At 47.2% G+C, this 24,709-nt stretch overlaps 1 protein-coding gene across 1 annotated transcript; it reads left to right on the top strand.

Annotated features, from left to right (window-relative positions):
- The first annotated feature begins 3,060 nt into the window (after positions 1 to 3,060).
- Positions 3,061 to 22,943, top strand: LOC126037428 (E3 ubiquitin-protein ligase RBBP6-like). Its single transcript, XM_049797727.1, is given in 8 exon segments — positions 3,061 to 3,118; positions 10,602 to 10,889; positions 17,280 to 17,379; positions 20,049 to 20,109; positions 20,112 to 20,151; positions 20,384 to 20,388; positions 22,431 to 22,493; positions 22,893 to 22,943. Coding segments are annotated over 7 exon segments (483 nt in total). The 5' UTR covers positions 3,061 to 3,118; positions 10,602 to 10,726.
- The last annotated feature ends 1,766 nt before the right edge of the window (positions 22,944 to 24,709 follow it).

Genomic DNA, 24,709 nt, shown 5'->3' with positions numbered 1-24,709 from the left:
CCATAAGACCCGCTCAGCACCCACGGCACCACCCCAGGCCCCCTTCCTGGCACGTAGGGTCCCCCCCCAGCACCCGTAGCACCCCCTCAGAGGTCCCCCCAGCACCCATAGGACCCTCCCATGTCCCCCCAGCACCCATGGGACCGCCCCCGCAGCACCCACGTCCTGCAGGGCCACCAGTGCCATGCGCTGCCACCAAGAGCCCACCCCCCCTAGGGAAGAGCAAGCTGATCTCCCCCACCTGGGGACACGGAGACACTGGGGGGGGACACCCTGGGGACAGCCTGGGCACGGGGACAGCCTGGGGACACCCTACCCCAGGGCAAGGGACACCACCCTGGGGATGGGGACATGGGGGACAGCATGCCCTGCGGACAATGCCGGCATGGGGACGCTGTGGCTGTGGGGACATGGGGACAGTGCCACCATGGCCGGAGGGGCACAGGGGACTCCATGTCCTGGGGGACACCGTTGGGGGGCAGGAGGGGACCCAAGGACATTTGGGGGGGACAAGGACACCGTGTCATGGCAGGAGGGGAGGGCACCTGCGTCATGGCGGGGAATGAGGACACTGGGGGCTGTGACGGTGCTGGGGACATGGGGGTCCCACTGGGGGGGGATGCTGGGGATGGCAGGGGCCCGAGAGGATTTCGGGGGTCCTGGGCCGGGGGGGTGGGGTTCAGGTTCAGGGCAGGGAACAGGCCAGAGAGATGATGGGACAGAAGAGAGGGGTGCCGATCAGGAGAAAGCGGTGGAGAAGGGCGAAGCTGCGATGGCCTGCGGGACAGAGAGAGACGGCAAGACCGAGGGCCGGGGAGCAGGAAAGAGGGAAAAGCCGAGGCAAGTCCAGGGAGAGGTGGGGTGGCAGAGGAAGAGAGAGCCTTGGAGGAGAGGGAAAGGGGGGTCAGGGAGCAGAGCCCCGTCCCAGAGAGGAGGAGAGGTCCAGGTGTGAGGGTCGAGCCCCAAGGGACTGTCCCGAGAGCCTGGGCAACGCCCCGAGAGACCCAACATGGACGTCGCGGGGAGGGGCCCGGCGTCCCTTCTCCTGACTGACGGGGGTCTCGGCCACTCCTGGAACAGGGGCGGGAGAAGCTTCCAGAAGGCCAGGACCTGGGGCCGACAAACAGGGGCAGGCAGGAGTGAGAAACACCCTGTCTCACTCCCTCCCGACACCGAATTCCCCGGCTGGCAGTTGCGACGCTGGAGCCGGGGCTGGTGAGCTCTCTCCCCCCACCCCCCTTTCTCTTCAAGTTGTTAAGGCAAGGCCTTAACCTTGGTTTCCCAGAGAGCCACATCGCTTCGGTAGAAGCTAGACCTGTGAGGGGGCCAATGTTGACAGAATATTCGTTCTCTAGGCTTCTCCCCTCAAAGTGGGTGTCTGTGTGTGGACCTGGAGTGTAATCTCACCTTAATCCCCACGGAGGGGTTTTGCAGATCTCGGTCTCTTCCCCCCTCCCCACAGGTGGGACGTGACAACCGGGGAGCAAAAACAGTTACGCGGAGGGAAAGGGGACGGGGCAGGGAGGGACTGGGACACAGAAGAGGGGTGACGTGACCCCAAGGGCCCAGGACTCGCCCGAGTTCCTGCTCTCTGCCCTGCCAGGCAAAGTTTAGAGTTCAGGCACTTCTTTCCCTCATCTGTCTGTCCTTTCCTCCCTTCCTCTTCTGTAGCTCCACTCACTCGACTGTCCTCCACCCAAGAGAACACGCTGGTGCCTTGCAGCTCTTACAACACGAGGCTTCCTAGGTACACGGCCCTGCACGTGCGCACACACGCTCTGCGTGGCCGTACCGTCATTTTCCTTCCTTCCTTGTACAGGGAGCGGGACAGAGAGGTGCGGAGAAAGGAAGAAATAGCACGGGGCTCTGGGACAGACGGAGAGGGATTAGAAAATACAGGCAGGGAGTCAGAGAAAGAAAGAAAGAGGAGGAAGAAAACAGCGATGGACTAAAGATAGAGAGGGAGGCGTAACAAATGGGGGCAGGGGGCTGGACAGCGAGTGATGGGGAGGGACCACAAATAGCAGTTCTGGGCAGCTGCCCCCATTTCTTGAGCACTCCCCAGGAGCCTCGAGAAATGTGCTGCCTGCAAAAGCCTTGCCTGGGGCCCAATCCTGCGCCCTGATATTGGTGACAGTCGCCACCTTGCAGAGTGTTCAGGACGGGGGGAAAAAAGGCCAGCTGGGGGGAAAAAGCTTACCCAGCTGTGTTTTTGTTTGTTTGCTTGTTGGTTTTGCTTTTAAAAAAACCTGTTTCCGCTCTAAAGACCACCTGCAAGGAAGAAGGAACCAGGCGTAGCACGTTGGACACATTTAAGGCCCGAACCCATTCAACAGCCACACAAACCACCGCTCACTCACGCTGCACACACTCCACCACCTGCCTGCAGGTACAGGCGGCCGCCCTTGTTTCTTGAGTGCTCCCCAGGAGTGGCACCACCAGGTACCTCAGAAAACCATGCTGCCTGCAAAAACTTGAGCACAGCTTAATTCTGGGCAGTTTTTCCTCTTTTTAGGCCTGCTGGCTAAAGACCCATCTGTCAAGCGGTGGCTCAGGACCACGGCAGGGCCGGCGGCACTGCTTTCTGAATCCTGTGGCAGCGATAGGCAGAGGGACAGGTTGTCAAATCCCAGGGCCGGGTATGCGTGCAGGCTGTCAGGGTCAGCCCTGCCTGGTTTTTCCCAGTGAAGCCCCAGCTGGTGTCGGCCCTGTGCTGCAGCCCTGGGGCAGAGTCTCAAGGACCCGGGCATTTCTGCAGGCGCTGCACTCTGCTGGGCCCCACCGCCGGCTGCCCTGGGCTTCCCCTGTTCTCTCAGCTCTGCTTTCTGCCAGCGCAGGGTGTGTGACAGAATGGCTTGCCCACTCCCCTCAGCCAGTCCTGACCCACGTCCACGTCACACAGCTGATTTGGGGGTGGCAGGTCTCTCTTGTGGCACCCTGGGGATGGGGCAAAGCACACCCTCATTGCTACCTTTTGATCTTGTCCGCAGGGAGAGCAAGAGGAGACGTGCTGTCTGCTGGAGAGCATCCTGCACGGAGGTGACAGCCGATTGCACCTGACAGCAACGCTGGGACCTGCCTGACAGCAAAGGTGCCCGGTGGCCGCAGAGCAGCCCAGGTGAGCTGGTTCTCTTGGAGGCCACCAAAGCAGCCTTCCTCCACCCCTGGTTTTGGTGAGATCCGGAGCAGCGCAGGGGTGTTTCTCAGGCATCCAGGCCTGAGGAGGGCTTGCCAGTGCCCTCATGAGAGATCCTCCTCCCAGGAAGCACCTCCTCGTAGAGCAAAGGCTCTATCCAGCCTGGGTACGGGTGCCCCGCGCGGTGTCTCAGGGAGGACGGGGTCATCTGCCTGGTGGCTCTGACACAGAAACGGTGAGCTGAAACCCTGTAGTCATGGCTGGCCGGTTCAAAGTCTCCGAGTGCCTCAGCCTTTCTCCCCGAGAGTGTTTAGGCCAGGCACTTTTTCCGGGTGTGACAGATGATGCCAAGATGGATGCTGGCAACATCCCGGTGGCTGTGTCCCACTCCCACTTCTGAGTTGTGATGTCTGAAATCTGGGGCCACCTGAAGGGCCTGGCAGAGATTTCCAGGGGGTTTGTGTTCAATTTTTTGCTCTCTTAGGGCTACCATGTGCTAGGGTTATGGGATGCTAGGGTTGCAGTTCACTAGGGTTATGGGGTGGCAGGGTTATGGTATGCCAGAGCTGAAGCGAGTTAGGATTAAAGCGTGTTATTGTTATAGAGAGGATCTGGGTTCGTTGGCCCTGGCTTCCTGGGGTTAGGCTATTTTGACCTTATCTTGTGGTCTGCCTGGTCTTTTTTTGCGCAGAGTCCTTTTTTTTAGTTTGATTGCCTTTTCAGGGTTTGGATAGGGACCTTTGTTTTGTGTGTGCTAAATTCTGGTTGATTTGTTGCTGTTCTGGTGGATTGTGTTGTGTTTCCTGTCTTGAAACCAACATTTCTGGTCTACTATGTCTACAGCAGGTTTGGCAGTGGCAGTTCTGGTGCGGTCTGACTCATTTCTGGTGGGTTAGTGGGTAGGTAGGTAGGGAGGGAGGACTTGCGGTTCATGGAAAATGACTGCCAGATGACTGACGGGCAATTGTGGGGAGAGGTGAGAGGTTTTCTGGCCCATAGGTAATGACTGCCAGAGGACTAAGTGTACTTCTGAATGTATGTGGACTTCCAAATTCGTGGTCATTTCTCCTGCCTTGAGGAAGAGCTATGGGAAGACACCAGCCACACGGAAGGACAAGGGTTTCCCAAGGGTACGTGGCTCTTTGGTTTCTGCTCATGAGTAAAAAACCTGCGGGGAGGCTGCTATCGTTAAGTTCAGTGACGTTTTGTAAAGTGCTGGACTGAGTGTCGCGTGACTTGAGGCGTTGCTGAAAAATGGTGGAGGTTTGTCTGCGTGGTCTGGATGCTTTGGGTTTGAACATGTGCTCGTGGTGGTGACTTCATGCAGTCCTTGGCTCCTACCTCGAGGCGCAATGTGTGCTTAGGGTGAGGTTCATCATCCATGACAGTAGACGTGAATCTGCATTTCAAATAGATTTCTTGATCATTTTGGATTTGGGGGGGGCAATTTCTTGTCAGCTCCGATTCGATCATCCTTGGTTTTGCCTCTTCACGTGGCAGGTGAAGAGCTCGTAGGAGGAGCAGGAGAAGGGTCATCACTGCTGTTTCCACCTTGGTCGCTTGTACTGGACTTACCAGAGTTATCTTCCATCTGCAGTTTCTTTGCAGGCATTTCTTTAAGCCACTTGTCTGTTTCGTGAAGGGTAGTGGACTGAATGGGAGACCTTTTGTTCGTCATTTGTTCCTCAGAGTTTTACCTGTCATTTGTTGTCTGTCTGTTTGCTTGTGTCCTGGTTTCGGCTGGGATAGAGTTGTCTTCCTAGTAGCTGGTATAGTGCTGTGTTTTGGGTTCAGTATGAGAAGAATGTTGATAACACACTGACATTTTCAGTTGTTGCTAAGTAGTATTTATACCAAGTCAAGGGTTTTTCAGCTTCTCCTGCCCAGTCAGCAAGAAGGCTGGAGGGGCACAAGAAGTTGGGAGAGGGCACAGCCAGGGCAGCTGAGCCAAAGTGGCCACCGGGGTATTCCCTACCATGTGATGTCATGCCCAGTATATAAGCTGGGGGGAGTGGGGGTGGGAGGAGTTGCCACCTGGGGACTAACTGGGTGTCAGTCGGTGTGTGGTGAGCAATTGCATTGTGCATCACTTGTATATTCCAATCTTTATTATTGTCACTATTGCAATTGTATTATTGTTATCATTATCATCAATTAGTTTCTTCTCTTCTGTTCTATTAAACTGTTCTTATGTCAATCTCAGCTGGGTTAAACCACAGCAGCTTGTTATTTGCGGTGCTTGGTTTAAAAAGCTTATTGTAGCTCTCTGGATTTCCTTCCTTAAAGGAAGTGTCTAGGATTTCTACCCAGGAGTGAGATGTCCAGAAGGGACTGTTGTCATTGTTTAAGCCCACCCAGCAACTAAGCACCAGGCAGCCGCTTGCTCACTTCCCCCCACCCCCCCCCCCAGTAGGATGGGGGAGAGAATTGGGGGGGAAAAAAAGTAAAACTTGTGAGTTGAGATAAGAACAGTTTAATAGAACAGAAAAGAAGAAACTAATTAATGATAATAGTAACAATAATAAAATGACATTAATAATAATGAAAGGATTGGAATCTACAAAACAAGTGATGCACAGTACAATTGCTCACCACTCGCTGACCGATGCCCAGTTAGATCCCAAGCAGCAGCTCGCCCCCCCCGCCCAACTCCCCGCAGTTTATATACTGCACATGACGTCACACAGTATGCAATACCCCTTTGGCCTGTTTGGAACAGCTACCCTGGCTGTGTCCCCGCCCAACTTCTTGTGCCCCTCCAGCCTTCTTGCTGGCTGGGCATGAGACGCTGGAAAATCCTTGCCTTAGTATAAATACTACTTAGCAACAACTGAAAAAATGAGTGTGTTACCAGCTGAACCCAAACATAACACTTTACCGGCTACTAGAAAGAGAATGAACTCTGTCCCAGCCAAACCCAGGACAGCTGTCCTTGTACACTGCCGTCAGCCTTCAGTCTAGAGAAATGTCTGCTAGTGGTGTGTGTTTAACGGTAATGTAACTCAAGTGCATCTGAAGTGGGGACCCTATAGAGAAGAGAAGAGAATGTGAGAAACACTTCAATGATATGCAGCTAGTGAGGATGCAAGTACCTGCTTTAACCTTTTTTTTTGGTTGCTTTTGCATTCTTTGGCAATATCTACTTGAAAGTCTACTTCAGCAAAAGACAAAGACGTCACTTCTGATTTCTGTGTCTGACTAAAAGAACTAACGTGATCATACAGAGAACTGATATCAAGAGCCATTTTTTGCGATTACTGGATATTGCATCTGACTTGTCGTGCTTTCCCTGTGTGTAGGGTGGTGGTTTGTGCCCGCACTAATCTGTGCTGCCGGGTCCACATCCCTGTTGGTTGCCAGATGGAAGGCAAAGTGTTATCCTCGTTAAAGTTTACTTGTCTAATTTCAGAAACTCTCTACATCGACTCAGAAGTGAAACCCCTGCTAATCTCTTGGTGCACTGGTAGAGAAGCAGTGGGGGGTTTTCAGGGCAGTGCCTATGCAAGAGCCTTTAGGAGATCCTGTCCCTTGACTGTCAGATGGGGCAGTGAAGAGTTTGAGAAAATGATGGGTGTTTTGGTCTTCACCAAAGCAGTTATTTTTTTCTTTTGTAGCTTATGTTTCTTATGTAAGAGAGCTGTGTGTCTGGGAGGAAAGACTGTGGGTAGAAGGGAATGTGCTTAGTTAGAGGTCAAAGGAAGGTACAATCAGGATGTAAGGAAGGGCCAGCATAACTGTTCAGAGTTTTGGTTGTTTAAATTTGTTTAAATTTGTTTTGGTTGTTTGGCTTGGTCGGGTTGGCAAACTGAAAAGCAGGTGGTGGCCCCAGACGCACCTTTCCTGGGCTGTGAGCTGCGCAAAGGCCAGCAGAAAGCTCTGGGAACACTGGGCACATAGGCCAAAGCGTTCCTGCTGGTACGCCAAGTGTCGGCAGCCCGAGCCCTGACATCTGGAGACCGATGTTTCACGCCAGCAGGGCAGGGGAAGGTAGAGTTGCCTCCTCTCTGACAGGAGGCCGCCACGCTTTGGAGGGGGGCGATCAGAGCAGGTGCCTTGGCTTTCTTCTGGCCTTCATGTGGTTCTCGTGCTCCTGGACAGCCCCATCTCTGTTGGCAGTCTTTCATCAACAGGGGTTTGCAGAAGTGGAAGTTGTTTCTCCCTCCTGGTGGAGCACTCACCGGGGCTTTGTTGTCAGAGAAGCAATGGGGAGCGCTCCTGCTTGGACGCAGCTCCCTTGGCAGATGCTTGTGCTCGTTTCTCGGCCCCAAGGTCTTCCTGGTGCCTTCCCCCCACGCAAGCTGTGCTGCTGGCTCTTGTGAAATGGAAGTACGGCGGGAGGGTGGTTTTAACCACAGCTGGGAAGTTCCAGTCAACCCATCAGGGAAGTTTTCTTCCTGGTTCTTGCAGTTACAGGTTTTCAAACAACCCGTCAAAGAAGTTTTCCAAGGAAATGTGACTGAGGGGAGTGCAGGGATGAGCTCTCATTGCTCTCTGTGTGGATTGTGTCTGTCCTCAGCCAGCATGCAGTAGCTTTCAGATGAGGAATGGGACTATTCCAGGCTGAAGTGGGCAATCAGGATCCAAACTCAGGTTTTTTTAAGGCAATCAGGTGAAAATGTGTGGTTGGAGCCTTCTTGGTCGCTTACCCTTTGAATTCCGTGCTGTCCTCTAGTCTGAATCTTGCAGTGTTTTTACTGAGGCGTAAAGATTAAAGGGAGAAAGCAGATTGTCCTCACCCACACAGACACCTTCTCCGCAGCTCCAGGTGAACAGACAAAACCTCTGGGGGTGCGTTGTTTTATTAAATGTGTATCAGATATCCAGCATTAGGGGAGCTGTGTACAGCGACTGGCTGCAGGTGCCTGGGGCTTGACCAGTGTCACCTGGAAAGGAAAAAGGAAAAATAGGCGACCATGGGGACGTGTTTCCAAGTATATTTATTTGTAATTTCTCATTGTCCGTTGCTGTACGTGTGCCTCGGAACATTTAGCTCGCACTGCTTCCTCCTCTTCTGCCCGTCTTACTCAGCCTGGTTTTCTTCCTCCACCGCCTGTTCCTACTCCTCTTCATTGTCATTCTTTTACCCTTCTTCTCCTCCTTCTGTCTGTCCTCCTGTTTGCTGTTGCTCTAGTTGTCCTCTTCCTCCCCCTTCCTCCCACTCCTCCTCCACAACTTCACCCTAATCCTCTTCTCCTGTTAGTCGTCCTTCTCCTGTTCAACCTCTTGCTCATCCTCTTCTTGCTTCTCATCCTCCTTCTCCCCTTTCTCCCCCACCTCCTCCACTGCCTCCTCTTTGTTCTGTTCCTCTTCATCCCGTATGTCATCCTCCTCTTCCTTCTCTCTGTCTTCCTCCTCCTCCTGTTCCCATTCCTCTTCATTCTCCTTCTCCATTTTCTTCCTCTTTCTCCTCTTCCTGCCCCTCTACCTCCTCCTCCTCCTTCTTGTCCTACTCCTCTTCCTCCGCTTCTTTTCTCTTCTTTCGCATGTTTGTTCTCCTCCTCCTGTTCTGTATCTTGTTCCTGTGCTCTGTTCCTCCTCTTGCCCATCCTTCTTCTCTCCCTGTTTTTCCTCCTGCTCCTAGTCCTGTGCCACCTGTTCCTTGTGGTCCTCCTCCACCTCGTCTTTCTCCTCCTCTTGCTCCTCCTCATGGTCTTCCTCTTCCTTCTTTTCTCTCTCTTCTTCCTCCTTGTTCTCATTCTCTTTCTATGTTCCTCGTCCTTTTCATTCCCTTCTATGTTCCTCGTCCTCTTCATTCCCTTCCTCCTCCTCCTGCGGTCCACCAGTTCGTCCTGTTTGTCTTCTTTCTTTTTCTCCTCCTCCTGTTTGTCCTTCTGTTACTTCTCTGCGATGGGCTCATCACAGCCTGGTTGGTTGGGTGTCTGGGACTCAGTGATGGCTCAAGGGATTGGATTCCCCATTTAGAAATGGGTTTCCATAGGCCCTTTCCCGGTGCCAGCGTGACAGAAATGACAGGCTGACAGTGGGGGTTTTAAAGGGTTTGTGGGTTAGAGAGAGCAGGAAAATCAGCTCGTTCCACTGGGCGTCCAGTGGGTACCTGCCCATTATTAAAGTGCCGTTATTTAAGTGCTGTTAGTTTGGTGTCTATAGGGCAGGTGGAAGACCCACGTGGCTCCGTGAGGTTCGCACCATTCCCATCCAGTTTGATGTGTATCAAGGCAGAAAGCCTCTGCCCCACAGGAGGGGAAGGTGTCATTTTCATTTCCTCCACCAATTAGCCCTCGGATGAGAGAAGAGGGAAAAAGTTCTGTTTGATTTTATAGGCGGTGCTCTGCGTGCTGCTGCGCTTCCCAGTTGTGTGGCAGGGTCATCAGAACCTGGCTGGCCAGGTTCCTGGGACCTTTGAGGCCCATAAGGAGCGAAAAAGTCAGCCTGGCACCCGGGAACCTTGAGGCTGATAGGGAGCGGGGGAAGAAGTCTGCCTGGTGCGCGGGACCTCCAGGGCCTGGTGCAGAGGGGAAAGGGGACTGATAAGTGGCCAGCTTGGTCACAGAGCATGGCTGTTTGCCTCATAAAATGGCATTCGTTTTGCTAACCGTCCTACGAGGTGTCAGGAGCATGGGGGTACCGGTCACAAGTGCAATTGTGAATTGCCTTTCTTAAGAACTGGGACGGCAGCAATGCAGGGCCCAAGTGCCAGGTTAGGCTTGAGGCTACTGCTTTTACCCTGGTTCTCCCAGGCAAAGCACAAGATGAGTGTTTTAGACTGTGTAACCCGTGGTAACCATATGCATCAATTCAGGGCAGAAGGAGGTCCCTCCTGTTGAGTCTCGAGGTTCGGAGCAGACCCCCTTGCTTTCTAGACTCCTTCTCAGAGGAGAGCGTAGGGGTGGCTGAATCCACTCCTAGTCCCAGGTTTGGTCAGCGGTTTTAAGTCTTAAAGGGATGAGGTGTAAGGATTATGGGAAGGGAGAGGGAAAGAGAGAGCAAGGCAGAGGGAGTAAAAGGAAAAGAGAAAGATTTCACTGGTCCCGGGTCCAGCGTTGGTCCAGTCAGCCTAGGGGTCCAGTTCTGGTGGGGCTTCAGTTTGTGTCCTTTTATCATCCTTGCCCCTCCTTCAGGCGGGCACTTGAACTCATTAGGCTAGTTAAGCGTCATGCGCGGTTTGTGCTTTCAGAACCTTCGGGAAATGGATCACTGGGTTTGGAGGTCATTTGGGGAGTAACTCCTCCTTCCCTGCAGACATGACCATTGTTGGATCTTTGGCCATGCATGGTGAGCTGCCCTGCTCAGCATATCAGATCAGCATAGCAGAACACAGAGCTGCACACCCCCCGGCATGGCGTCCCCATCCCGTTGCTGATGTCTGTGCTGATCTGTGCCGATTGGCTTCTTTTCACCTGTGGTTCCTTGCTGTGCAGGGTTCGTTGTTAAGCAGAGTTCGTCATTACGTAGAACTTGCCCCACCGCCATGTTTGAGACATTAACTCTTCATTAACTCTTTCAGTCTCTCCCAGGGCCTCTCCCCATCATCCGCCTGCCCGCCTGGGCTGCGAGGAGGAGCCAGGCGAGCATCGCCTCCACCTGCCACGGTAGACGCTGTCGTGGAGCAGGCATCTCCTGGCCCCGACCATGTCGTGTGTCCACTACAAGTTCTTCTCCAAGCTGAACTATGATACGGTCACCTTCGGCCTCTACATCTCTCTGCGTGACCCCAAGCTCCAGATCATGGTCCGCGAAAAGCTGACGGCAGCCAGCTGCGACCTGCAGATCACCAACGCCCAGACCAAAGAAGGTGCGTGGGGGCAAGAGGCACGGGGCCTCGGGGACTGCCCGGCTGGCGTCGTCGTAGACGACCCCGTGACGGCCATGGCCTGTGGGAGCCACGCTCTGCCCTTTGTGGCTCATCCCCACATAGCATGAGTCAGCCTGGGGCCCATCCTGCCAGTGTGCAGGGGGACCAGGAGGGCAAGCATTGCCAGGGATGAAGCGGGGTGGGAAGCGATAATGTGATTCGGCCACAAGGGGGAGCTGTGACTTGTGTTGGGGACCTCACGGAGCTGTTCTTTTGCAGTTGCTGATCTGACAACTACCTTCAGATCTGTGCTTTAGACGTGGAGCTAGGCACAGAAGAAAGCGTGGTTGATGGGCGACGTATAGTGCTTACAAAAGTGTTGGTTTTTTCCTGGAATTCCTCTAGCTAAAATGATAAGGAAATGTGGGAGGAGATCCTTTAATAACAAACCTCAAAGAAATCTTCAGAGAAATCTGGCAGACAAAGCTGAAAGTGATGGAAACAGAACAGATGGCTAATTTGAAGCAAAAAAAGTGGTTTTGGTGACTTCGTTTTGTCTTCAACTCATTTTACTCCACTGCACTGGTATATCGGTGATACAGATACTTCCTGAAGCTTCCGTAAGGGTGTTTTTGATGGGAAAATGCAAAAGTCCCCCAGTGGTTTTCTGAGCAAAGCTAGAGAGTACATTTTGGTGTAATATGTAGGTATGCCAAGATTTTGGTTTATATGCGTAACCGCGAATTTCAGTGTTTATTAATCAGATCTAGATGCTTAAGCTCACCTTCAGAAGGTAAAGGGAAAACGTAGACCAGGATATTCTGCCTAAAAGGGATGTTTGGAATTCTTCCATGTGGACATAAAGGACTGAGTTTTTCTAACTTTGTCTGTGCTGGAGTCCTGTCTAAATGTTGAAATGATCTTGGAAAGAGCAAAGTGAACCTTGAGTGAAGATGACCTACTTGCTCAGATTTTTCCAAGCACTCTGAGCTTTTACAGTTCAGTAACGGTTACTTTTCATAATGGAGATCTAGTAGGAGAAGCAATGTTAATGTCATCTAAAAGGAAACAGGATTTTAAATATCAGTGGAAAAAAATGATTGGAAGGACTCTTTTTAAGATGCTGGGAAGGCAAAATGGATGGTTGGGACCTATTTTAAAAAGGGGGAGGGAGCGTGGGTGTCCTCTTCCAAGCTTACTATGGAGGCATGTTCTATAAAGGCAGAATTGCCTTCCAAAAGCCTCTAGGCCAGAATGATGCCTTTAAACTTCCTCCTTTGAATTTGATCTGGATTTCTTGACCTGTCTTTTGTAATAGGATGTTCTCACAGTATTGTGGCAGAACTGCAAACTCCCGAACGCAGGTCTCTTGCACACTCTTTCCTGCCCTGTACCATTCTGACTCCAAACACTTGGAGAATGTGCTATTCTGCTTATCAGGCGAAATGCAGGAAAATAGAAAAGCAAAAATGGGTCTCAGAACTGGTCTCAGATGAATAGTTTTAAGGAAGAATAGTGCTCCTAGAAGACTGTCTCTTGAACGCAGAACTTGCTCGAGTTCAGTGTTGCAGCATGCACTTGACAGTTTTAGCAGTGCCACAATGCGATGTCTTCAGAAAAACCCCATGCTAACTGTGAATGAAATCATCTGGCCTCACAGCTGATGTCAGTCTGTCTATGTGTCTACTGGAATGTCTGCAACACTGTGCAAACGTAGCATTTTAGAGAAGACTTTAAGCAACTTTTAAACTTGTCCTTCACTGTGGCATTTTGTGTTGCAGTGCTAGTACGGGGGATTGCTTTGATGACAGCTCCGAGTGCAATTAATTCTTGGGCTGCCATGCAGCATTCTTGTGTAGAGCTTTCAGAAAGGGTATGGCGTTCCCCGTTTCCCAGGCTGAGCTGAGGGTAAGTCATGTAAGTACCCATTCAAAAACCGAGATGTTGCAGTGGAGCTCATGCACTGCCTGTGTGGCAGTCAGCTGCTTGGACTCTGTCAGCAGCAGGTTTGGGACCTCTCGGGGGTGTGCTGTCAGCTAGGTTAATGTCCCTTGGCCAGGTGCTTAGGGCAGGCTCCGTTTGGTACATTACCACGTTGCCTCCAGCATTGCTTTTGCTTTCCCAGTCACATGCTGAAGCAGCGAGCAGTGCCAATAAGACATGAAGGCATCAGGCGGTCTGTATAATCAGATTAATGACTGCAAGTATGCCAGATTTTATTGACTCATCCTTTCAGAGCAATACAGGTGCTCTTTTGGAGCACAGTACTGTGTGACAATAATGCAAATGAAAGCTCCATGAACTGTCTGACCTACTGAGCTAGCTCATTCAGGAGATGATGATATACCAGTTGGAGGTGAGATCAGGGATACCTGCCTGGGTGGAAGCTGAAAATCCAGAAATAGGAGTCCAGTCTGTTCATCAGGATGTTTCAAGGCAGTGCTTTCAGTGCAGCTACACAGATGATTTGTTTGTCGCAAAGTGTGCAAGTGGTGTTGATTAGAAGAGAGCTAAAAACTCACATCGTGAGAAGGCATATTTTTAAGCGCTAGGGGGAAAACGTGTTCTCGGGAGTTACCCTCTTTTCTGGTAGGGAGAGTCTGGCATGTTAGTAGTCCTTGTCAGCTCTTACTCTGCAAATCCTTTCCCCAGTAGCATAACAGCTGGTTGGCAAGGCATCTAAGGCTAGCAAAGGCTTTTCTTTGTCATTGCACATATAGGCTTGCCTTCTGATGACTTCTGTTCTGAAGAGCTTCTGTACTTTATCTGGGTGAAAATACTTCTCTGCATAGTGCTCGGAGAGGTGCTTTTGCGCGGCTGTCAGACTCCAAACGGTGGATTAAAGCAGGCCGTAAAATAAAGTAGGAGCTTTTTTCAGTAACCTGTTGATAGCATACATGTGACAGAAATTATTAAAGCTAGCAGTTTTTCAGAAGTATAGGTGAATTTAAAAATGGGATTGTTAAATTGTGCATTCAGTGCGAAGCAGAGCATAACCTGAGCTGCTTGTACTTTTTTGCAGGAAGAAGGTTGTGGACACCAATGCAGTAGCTGATTTAAGATTTCTGAGTCCGTATGAGGCAGCAGTCAAAGTAGCTCTTGTTTAACTTGTCTGCCTCCATGAAATACTTCTTTGCCTTGGGTCTAAATTTCTTGTCTTTTAGACTGTTATGTCTCTTCTGCTCTTGACTTTGAGATAACATCCAAATCTTTTTCTGCTTTTGCAAGCTTTCTGAGTTAGTGAGATCCTTACTTTTAATGACAGGTCAGATTGACAAAAGCCCAGTAGCCCCTTACTGGCCATCTCTGCCAGTAAAACAAGTGTTGTGCTATCAGGGAATAGGAATCAAGAATGTTGTTACCTCCAGCTTTGCTGAACGTTTCTATTGGAGCGCTGCTTGGCCAAGTGTGAAAAGTAGCCTTGTTGGGCATGACGTCACTGCTCGCTTTGCAGATGTGGAGTCACGAGGTGAGGCAGTGTGACACTGCTTTGCAGGTCCTGGTAGTTGCCGAGTCTCTGCTAGGGGGTGCTGCTGCCCATGGGGAACAGGTTCCTGCTGGGAGACACCAGTTCATTCTGAGAGCTGTTAGACTAAGCTGGCTTCTGTTAAATTCAAGTTGAGAGGGACTTCAGGAATAGTGCGCCAGATTTAGTCCTTCCCTATTTAAAAAAAGAAAAAAGTTGACTTTTTAGGCAACATTGTTTGGCTTCACCTCTCATAAAATGTCATCACCAAAATTAATTCAGTTAATTGAGGCGACGGAAAAATAAATGCGTTAAAGCCAATTGGTATCAGGCCCCTTCACAGAACTAACTCAGCAATGGACTCTGCTGTATGTAAACACTCTTCCACAAATTCTCTGGCACGGTGCCCAAGCTGGTGGGATACTTCAGTACCAAATACAAATAGGTGCTGAGATAAGTGTCCTATACAAAGAAAGCCTTTCCTTCACCGCGCTATTGTCACTCTTCAGCTGATCCATTTAAATGTGCACTGATGGACTTTTAAGGTGAATTCAGTTTTATATCAGTCTCTTCCTAGATGGGTGGACCTCTCTTCATGGTGCACTTAACAAGCGAATTCAAAACAAGCATATATCACAAGATATAGATATAGATATATACACGCACACACATTCAAGGATAAGTCTATTCAGGAGGCAGGTGTCAATGCTTCTCTTCTAATGGTCAATGAATTGTCAGCAAGTGCTAGAAGAGGACTTATTCCTCTTTTTGCATCACTGTTGGGCATGTTCGAATTGACCTCTGCAGGCTTGCATCCTTTGTGAATAAATGCATTGGTTGCTGTCCTCATGTATACAGTCTCTTCCTAGGCGAGGTGCTGCCACTTGTAAATCTGCTGCAGAACTAGAACAATCCTCAGTTGAGCACAGGCGTAGCAAACTCCTGCCTTTTTGTGGAGCCGCTGTTGCTTGTCCTCTATGTCTGAAATGTCAGTGCAGCGGTTTGTGACCTGGGCCAGAAAGAACGCTCTGTATGACTCCATTCAGCAGGTCGAAACAGCTGGTTTGGGCTTCTAGATCTGCAGCTGCCATGATCTCCCAGTTGCCTGCCTGGGCCCCAGTACCGCTTCAGCTCCTTCTCCATCAAAAAGTCCCAGCGCAGGCCTTTCTTGACAGGTGGCTGTGGAAGGGTTAGAATTTCTTCTTTGAGAAGAGCTCTAGGGGTTGCTTTCAGGATACATGACTTCTGTAAAAGCTTCTGTTTTCATCATTAGTAGTCCTTTCTCCCACAGTTTGAACCTCCTCGGAAGTCCAGAGGAAACTTGCTGTTCGCTTTCCCTAGGGGGGAAGATCAGGAATTAGTTTCAGCTAAATGATTTCTCAGTTTTCTGAAGAAGCATTCTGTCCTTTGGAAATAGAAGTAACATTTTCATTTCATTGTTGAAATAATGTCTTCTGGTAGGTGAGTTTTGGGGTAAGAGAGGTTCCCGCCTGTAGGAATAATATACTGAAAAATGAAGCATAAATTGTGAAATATTCCTGTTGTGCGTCTGTGATCACTGAGCAAAACCACCCTGACAGAGCTTGACTAGATATACAGCATCTGTGGTTTTCAGACCATTGTTCTGATTGGGTCTGCAAAGGTAAGAGCTTGTAATATTTAAAACTGTAGGCAGATTACAGGGAATGGCTGCTGATAGTGATTTAAAATATTTAGTCATATCCAGCTTGTATAAGGACAATATAAAAACCATTCTCATGGAGAGATCTTTGCATTTTAAGCTTACACAGTCAAAGTGTCTCAGGTAGTTTGTTTTTTTGATTGTTTGGGCCTTATGTAGACGGTCAGAAGGCTTTCCTCCTCTTCAAAGACTAACATGGTGTAAGCCCAGGCAAAGCACGGGTAGCTTCAGGCACACGCTCTTTTCAAAAGGCTTTTCATGGCTGTCATCATAAGGAATTTTGTTTGAGTCTCTCTGCTCTGAAAATGAATCGCAAGAATTCATAGAATCCTAGACTCAGGGAATGGTTTGGGTTGGAAGGGACCTGAAAGATCATCTAGGTCCAACCCGCCTGCCATGGGCAGGGACACCTTCCACTAGACCAGGTTGCTCAAAAGCCCAGGGACGGGGCATCCACAACTATTGACATCCAATTCACGTCCCTTGGGTTAATTCAAACTAGATGATAAGCTTCAGAGGGGAGATAGCACTTTAGTTGGAGCCAATTCTGCCCTACTTGTGAAAGCAAGCTCACCCCCCCCCAAATTTCTCTGATCCAAATGCTAGCGTTGCCGGTTTTGTTTCCATGTACATGTAGAGCGCGGAGCAGCTGAGAAGCGGTGGTGTTGATGGATTAAGCTCCAAGGAATAGACGGAGATGGCAGGCGCTCTTCTGTGTTCTGTCAGTCTTGAGCACTAGCAGCACGGGGGAATTGAGGTAGTTAACAGCTACGAAAGCAATGGCGCAGAGTTGTCATGCTTTAGCTGAGGGCCTCTTGTTGCAGGGCAAGCTAGTCAGACTTCAGAATCTGGTTTATGCAGGTGAGACTTTGCTGTGGTTGGTTTTTCTCCAAAGCTCTGTTGGTTTTGTAGCCTAACAGAAGCAAAAGCAACTTCAGCTAGATCAGGGAAGAACCTCATGCATTAGCAGACTCCGCTTCAGTGACCTTTGAGACCATTTTGCTGTTGGCATTCCAACCATTTTAGAAACATGAAAAAGATTGTGCTGCTTGTGTTTGATGATCAAACCTGAAGGTTTCTTGAAATGTACTTTCAGTGTGTTGGGACCATAAAAGCGCAATGTTACATATCAGATTTTGCTTTTCTATCCGTAAAGGGATTCTCTGAAATGTTGTGTAATTCTGTATTGATATACGTTCTCGTAAACTGGCAGATTCTTTTTCTGTATTGATGTTGTTTTCAGAATACACAGATGGTAATGCCCTGATTCGTAGAAACTCATGGGTAATTGTTAGGAGAATCCCTGCTGGAGGAGTTAAAGTCACCAGCAAAACCTGTGTTACGTAAGTATCCGTAAAGCATTGTATTCTTGGTTAGGGGTTTCAGTGCATTAACTTTCAAACTGATATTAGTTGACAAGAGGCATTCAGATTGTATCTTTCTTGTTAAAGCTGCTGTTAATTTTTGTTGTCATGGGCTAGATTTTAATAGATCTGTCCCAAAGCAGACTTACATGTTTTGGGCTGCTGGGAGATGGGGTTCAAACTGCAACAATGGTAGCTTTTAAGATGATTCCATTGGGTTTGTTCTTGGGGTTGATTCTTTGAGAGCCAAGTTGTACATCTCATTTCCTCTACGTGGAGAGATTCCTTATTTTATGTGTTTGATTTGATTGCTTTTATAGTAAAGACAGATAGGCATTGTTGTGTAAAGTTCTAATTTGTTCCCACCTCAGAAGAGTCTGATAGTCAGTGTTTGACTATTTCTTGCATTTGGGGGAGGCAGGGTGGGATATGGCAGGTAATCTTACCCCGCAAATCTGGGTGTTTTGCGTACTAGACACAGAGGAAAGACCAAGGGTTGCCAGCTGGCAAACCATGCAAACCAGAAGTTCCATTCATAAGTGATTCCTATTAGTTTCCTAAGGACAATGTCCATTTCAGGCAAGAGAAAAAGAACACTCTCCTAACGTGTATCACCTTTTGAGCGAGTACAACAAAGGAATAGTTAACCCTTTCCAAACTTGAAACTCACTAAGCAGTTCAGCACGTTACCAAGCGTTACTAGTTATCTAAGTCTGTTTTTACCCTAAGTTGATATCCGTGCTCCAGGTTTTCAACCTATATTCCTCAGATTTCTGGAGGACAGAGAATCGGATGTGTTGGTTAAACTTACAGCTATCCACATGCAATGCTCACTGCAGGATTATTGCTGTCATGTATGTATTCAGCTGCATTAGCATTGTTTGAACATTCATGTTTTCCAGCCTTCTTAAAGAGACGCCTCTCCCCCACAATTAGTAGGTATTATTAGCTTGTGGTTTTGCCATGTCTTTCTCATGTTGGTTCTCAGTCAATAACGTAGACTGGTGAGTTACGGTGTGTCTCGAAAAAACAGTACAGCAGCATCCTGGTACCTGTGAAGCATTTGCGAGCAAAAACCCCTGATTGCTGTGACTCTGCCTGTAAACTTTGGGTATATTCCTTCAGTAGTTGCTGCAGTGCTTTCAGGCACTACCTAGGAATTCAGGACGCCACAGTGTTGTGCTTATAACGATGGCCTTGTTTTGGCCACGTTTAACTTAAATATGTGTGCTTAGTGCCACCTTGTCAACGCATCCTCCATTTCTGGTTGGCTGGCGCTCTCTCCTGGTATCTTAATACTGCCCTGAAATGAGAGGAGAGATGCTGCTGGCATCAAAGATCAAACCAAGACCTGGATGTGGGGATAAGGAAAGAATGGCGCTGCTGTTGTAGTGTTGAAAATGAACCAGGCAGATGAGCTTTCTATTCCTTCAGCTGGAAACATTGCAGAAACAACTGGTAGAGTGGTTAATGTTTGGGAACGAGGAATGTACGCTAGAACGGTGGAGAGGCCTTCAAAAACGCGTTACTCCCCTTGTTGTATGTTCTTCAAGGTAAATGGATGAAGAAACCATTGTGCGGTAATCTACAGTATTTCCCTGTACTTCCTCATCTTCAGGAGGTACGTGGCTGTACTTGCGAGCCTGGTGGTATTCTAGCAGTGGCAGGAAGCACGAGCCTTTCTGTTTGTACGTAAATTCCACAGCAGCCGTGGAATTGTCTCTGCTCACGGGACGCTTTGGATGACGTACGAATTGTTTGTTAACTAGATCAAGGGCTGCACGTCTGATTCATGATGAGTGGCATGCAGATAGAGATCAATAAGTGGGTGGAATCTCAGCAAGTTTTCAAATGTAATGACTATTGCCAAAAAGATCGTAGCCTTTTCAAGATTATCCTAAAGCAAATTCTGGCAAGTAAGACCTTTTCTTTTTTGTCACAGGGCTCCTAAATCACACCAAACCCCAGAAACTGCTTTCAGGTGACATTTCTACTACTATTTTTAGTCAATATTGCATGTGTAACACATTTAATATTTTGGCACTTTCATGGCTAAATGTAGCAGCTCTCTGAATACAGTGCCTGGGCTTTCACAAAGAAACTCTATTCTAAAGCCTGTGCTGCTGCCATTTTTGTTATTTCTTTGTCAGATGACTGACTGTTTTCTCTGAAGTACACTTGCACTTCAAAGTGTCTAGAACGTCAGTGTTCTTCCTTGGAAATTAAAGTACTGTATCTGGTACCCATTTGTAATACTAGATATGTACAGATTGGTTAAAGTTGCCTCTGTATTTTGATAGTTGATTATTTAAGAACACCAAGCTGTGAGACAGACGTCATCTTTTTGATACTGACGCAGCAGAGACAAAATACCTGAGGACTTCCTCTTGCACTGTTGTGTTCTGTAACTGTACATCTTAATTTGTGACAAAGTAGAAACGGGATTTGGGTTGGTTTGCTTGGGTTTTTTTTAGTTGCACTGAATGTGCCAAGAGAGAACAGTTTAGGTATATGAATACATTTCCCCATTCCCTAGACTATCAGAACATAATGTTTTGATGTTCAGGTTTCATAATCTGTTGTCAGTGCTTTATGCTGGGTACAAGTGCTTTACTTGAAATTCTGATCACCTTCTTTTCTTCTTCCAGAAGTCGTACTGAGGCAGTGAGTGGAACATCAAAAGCAGTATGTAAAAACACAATCTCACACTTTTTTTCTACACACTGCTCTTAATTCTAAGGCCACGGCCTTGTATTCATTTTCCAAACATTAACTAATTATGTATTCCAGTAAAACCTGGTCTATGTTGTAAAGACAATGTCTTTGATTCGGCATAGGAAAAACTGGGTAATGCCATCATTTGCACAGTTCTAATGTAAATATTGGTATTGGTGCCTAGTGATGCATTGCATTTCACATTGCATATGCTAGAATATTTCCTGTACGACTTTGTGTTGCATCGGTAATGTATGATCGCTTTTAGATCGTGTAGGTCCAAGGTTTGCACAACTGAACATGGTGCCATGTTCTGCATCTGTGTATAGCTAGTAATGCGTATGTTTGTACATTGTTTTGTTTGTAGGTTGCTTTGTGCTTTTTGTTTCTTGCAGTCCAAATTGTTTGGAGTGAATTTTCTGCCATTTCCACATTATATCACTTAGGGTTTTTTTTTTAAATACTCTTTTTGCCTAATGGGTTTTCAAAATGTTATCAAAACCCACTGAGAAACCACTGTGGTTAAACTTGGTACTGTTTCTTACTTTTGACCTGGGGGTCCAAACAAATACCCAAACCAACATATCCCCTACATTTTGAGGATAGTCATGCGCAGCTAAATGTTTCCTTTTCATGTCCTTAAATGCTTGGGTATTTGTTCCTAAAAGTGTATCATTGAAGTGATATTATTTGGGCCCCTCTGAGTACATGTGCGTCTTCAAGAGATTGCCATGGATTTAAATATGGTTGCTACGCAAAGTGGTATTTGGAAGTTCTGCATTTGATCTTTCCACTCTATCTGATGAAGCAGTTTAGTTTAATAGTTTGTCTGCAAATGAAAATATCTAAACCCCAGTGTACTGATTTTGGCACAAGGTTAGAGCCTGGTGTATTTGTGGGTAAAATCCCTGTCATTTTTCTGAACTTCTGCCTGCAGTACTTTTCTGCATCTGGGTGGCTTCGGGGTTGGATGCTGCTTTGACTTCCCAAAGGTTAAGCCTTTCTTTAATATACCCCCACTCTGAATTTCCATTTGGAAAAGGGGCAGCATTTTTTTTCAGGTTAGAAAACACTGACATTTGGCTGCTAAACTAGAGAGAAGTCACACCAGGACATACCTAACCGGTAATGGTGTAGATCTGGGTTTGCGACTTGGGTCGAAGGCTAGGTGTAACTGTGCTTTTCAAAATAGCCCTTATAATGTAAAAATTCCTGTTTGTTGGTTTTCATTTTTCATCTTGAAGTCTAACTGCTTTTTCTTCACTAGAATGGTGTGAGGCTTTGCACTAACCCTGGATCATTGGATCTGATCCCTTGATCAGCTGTTTGGGTAACTTAATCTAGAAATTCATGAGCTCTGGGGTTGTGTTCTGTGAAGAATACAGCCTCTGATTCTCATGGAATGGTATACAATGAACTTAAAGTGGAAAACTTCTTGTACGTTGGTGTAAAAACAGTAAGCCTAAACCTGACATCCATAATTCTATCACTGACTGGTTCAAATTCCTTTTTGGACATGAAAGCCTCTCCTTGTGAGCCCTGTGACCCTAGCAGTTAATGTAACGCATTTATGTAAACCACGTTTATAGTATTTGATCTCATTGAGATGGGGTTTTATTTCTTGGAAAGAGTTAATTTTCTCCTTGTTTACTAGCTTGTGTATAAACATAAATCACATCTTCATCAATAAGGTTACCATTCTTTCAGCCTCGTGTGTTCCCTGGTGTCTTTGTATTACATTTCTAAGTAGCATCTTACCATAAGCTTAGATAGATGTCTCCAAAAAAATTTTTTTTTAAGAAAGGAAAAATCCTGGAGTGGGAGGGAAGACTTAGTGTTAGTTAGAACTAATTAAAAAGAAGACAAAGCAAAACTGTTCCCTTCTTGTTTGCTCTGACTGTACCTGATGTGGGTTGTGGGTAGCCATAGGGAGGGTGGAAGCCTTGCATCTCTCTGTACAAATCCTCTCCGCCCACCCCCCCCCCCCGCCTCTCACACACAGAGTAAAAGCACTGCAGCCTCAGGTGCTTCTAGTGTTGGAGGCACAGCTAGTTTTATTCTTAAAGCTAACTCAGGACTTGTTCTAAAGTGTGTGTGGGGTTTTTTGTTTTGTTATTTTGAATAAACATCTTTCTGCATGTATTTCAAAGCAAAACCTGGATCTTAGTGTGGTCTGAATAAATCACTGGGAAGGCTTGCCAATTATTGTTGAACAGTAAAGCAGCAATGTTAAAATCAGTCCAGAATTTTTTTCAAAAAGGATGCACAAAAACTTATACTTTGACTGTTTCTTAATTGTCTTGCTCTTATGTTAGCTGTCATTCTACACTTCCAAATCTGTGCTGCTGTCCTACTGTTCCTACTGGCAAATCAAGAAAGTGAGTCCTATTTGTTTTCGTATTCCTATTTCAGTAACTGCAAGGAGCTCTAGTTGGTATTAGTCCTCAGAGGCTGCAGAAATGCAGAGAGTCATGCGCATTGTTTTAGCACCGTCAAGCACAGCTGTGATCCTTCCTGGCTGAATTTTCAGTTTAACCAAGCTATTGGGTTTTAGGAAACCACTGTAATTTAAATGCAGCACTCCAGCAGTGAGATTAGCCTTTTCCTCCTATTTTCTGTCCCCTTTCCCACTTGCTTTATGTGAGTTTCTGTTTAGTCTTCTGTCTGAAATGGGAGTTGATACGTTGACTGTTGATTCTGGTTTTTTGAGGGTTTTCTTTATTTGGTTACCTTGGGTGTTTTTTTGGTTTGGGTTTTTTTCCCCAATTCTTCTGCAGTATTACCTTAGTTTTGTGTACAAGTTTCATGGAGGTGTTGTTTCTACTTGACCGATTGGAGGGACTGGCAGGAAATACTTCAGTAGAAATTTAAAGGAAAGAACCAAAGACACAAGAATGTAGGATCATTGGAAGATGGCCGTTGGGCAAACGTCCTAAATAGTACATTAATTTTCTATTTGCTGCTTTTGGTAACTGTTCATAGCAAGGAGCGCTTTCATCTCCTTTAAGAAATCAGACTGTTGCCTGCAGGCCATAGAATAACGGCTTCCTAAAAAAATACAAGAACTACTATGAACTGTTATGTTTCAGGTACTGGTCAATACTAGCCTGTTTAATGCCAGGCTCCAATAGAGAGCTTTCCTAATTCCTTGTTTGCTTCTGAAAACCCACAAAGTGATAATGGTTGTGCCTGCCATGAGAGAACATAGGCCTGTTTTTCCACATGTGAAGAAGAGTGGCATGTGGGGCATGAAGCTTCAAAATACTTGATCAGACTTCCCTTTTGACAGAAGTGGGTGGGTACCAAATGTTGTGAAGGGAAGGAGAGTTGAATCTTCTGGTAAGAATTGCAGTGGAAAGAAGGTCTCTTGTTCCAGATCAGGGTGCTCCTCTCCAAAGTCACGTTTTCAAGAATGTTTTGGTTAGTGTTAGAGTAATGTTGTCTGTGCTTTCCTAAACATCTAGAGAAGACATGAGTAACTGGAGTGAGGAAACATCTTTTGCATGTAAATATTTTGTCCCCAGAGTCTGCTAAAACTGCTCCCTTGAATTCTTCCACTATGTTAGGTAATAAAGGACAAGGGCTTTTTTCCAAGGAAGGGTTTTAATCTCTCCTCCGATCCGTTTAGTGACGTCTTGAGGAGAGCTGTTCAGTTTATGCCGTGACACTTTATTCTACATTTTTGAACAACTGAAGACCTAATAAGCAGTGATTCAGGTGTCTTTCTGATCATGTTTTGCTAGGGTAAGCTTCACTGCTGCTTGTGGCATAATATAATTCCATATTCTGGAAAAGGAACAAAGGAAACAAAAAGGAACAGTGTTAACCTGTTTACTTGTGGAAAAGCAGCATTTCACTGTTAGTTCTCAGTAAACACTGCAGCCTATTACAAACTAGTAGCCTGAGGGCTTGACTCCTGCGGGGTGTTCCAGGAGGTTGGTGGGAGGGAGGAGTGTGGTTGCAGTGGAGAAAAAAATTACAGGACTGTGCTCTGACTCCGTGTTTTCATCATCATTAAAAATTGGTTTGGCTCTGATAGTAAGGAGCATAATATTAAATTCTCACACTTCCCAAACTCATTTGGATAGTATGGCCTGTGGTCTAATAAAATACAAGACATCAGTATTCTCTGTTTTTGTAGGCTGCTCTGTCATGGGAAACACCTTTATTTCACTAATTTGAGCAGTCGGGTTTTTTTCTAGACAAAGTGGTGGTTTACTTTCATGGCTGATGTTCTGGCTTGGTGTTTTTATTTGGGTGTTGTGGGGTATGGTGAGTTTGGCATTTTTAAATTTCGTGACAGGAGGGGCAGAGTTCATGGTGGAGGGCCGATATGCCTGTGCTTGATTTTGCCAGGCAGCTACTGCCTTCATAAAAGCATAACTGTGTGCATTTAGAAGTGATGAGATGTTAACTGATTAATTTACAAGCTCCACTGCAAATAAGTTTCCTGTAGTGATGCTTCCTTCTGAAATAAACTGAAATCCTTTGTAGCTGAAAATTGACAGATGTGAGCCTTTGACAAGGGTCTCTCTCTGAGATACTGTGGAGCAGTAAGTTGATGTCGTGCGGGTTTGGGTATTTTAGTTTCTTC

The sequence above is a fragment of the Accipiter gentilis genome, unplaced genomic scaffold (assembly GCF_929443795.1).
Source record: "Accipiter gentilis unplaced genomic scaffold, bAccGen1.1, whole genome shotgun sequence".
NCBI lineage: Eukaryota > Metazoa > Chordata > Aves > Accipitriformes > Accipitridae > Astur > Astur gentilis.
The sequence above is the reverse complement of the archived record's forward strand: the minus strand, read 5'-3'. Positions and strand labels throughout refer to the sequence as shown.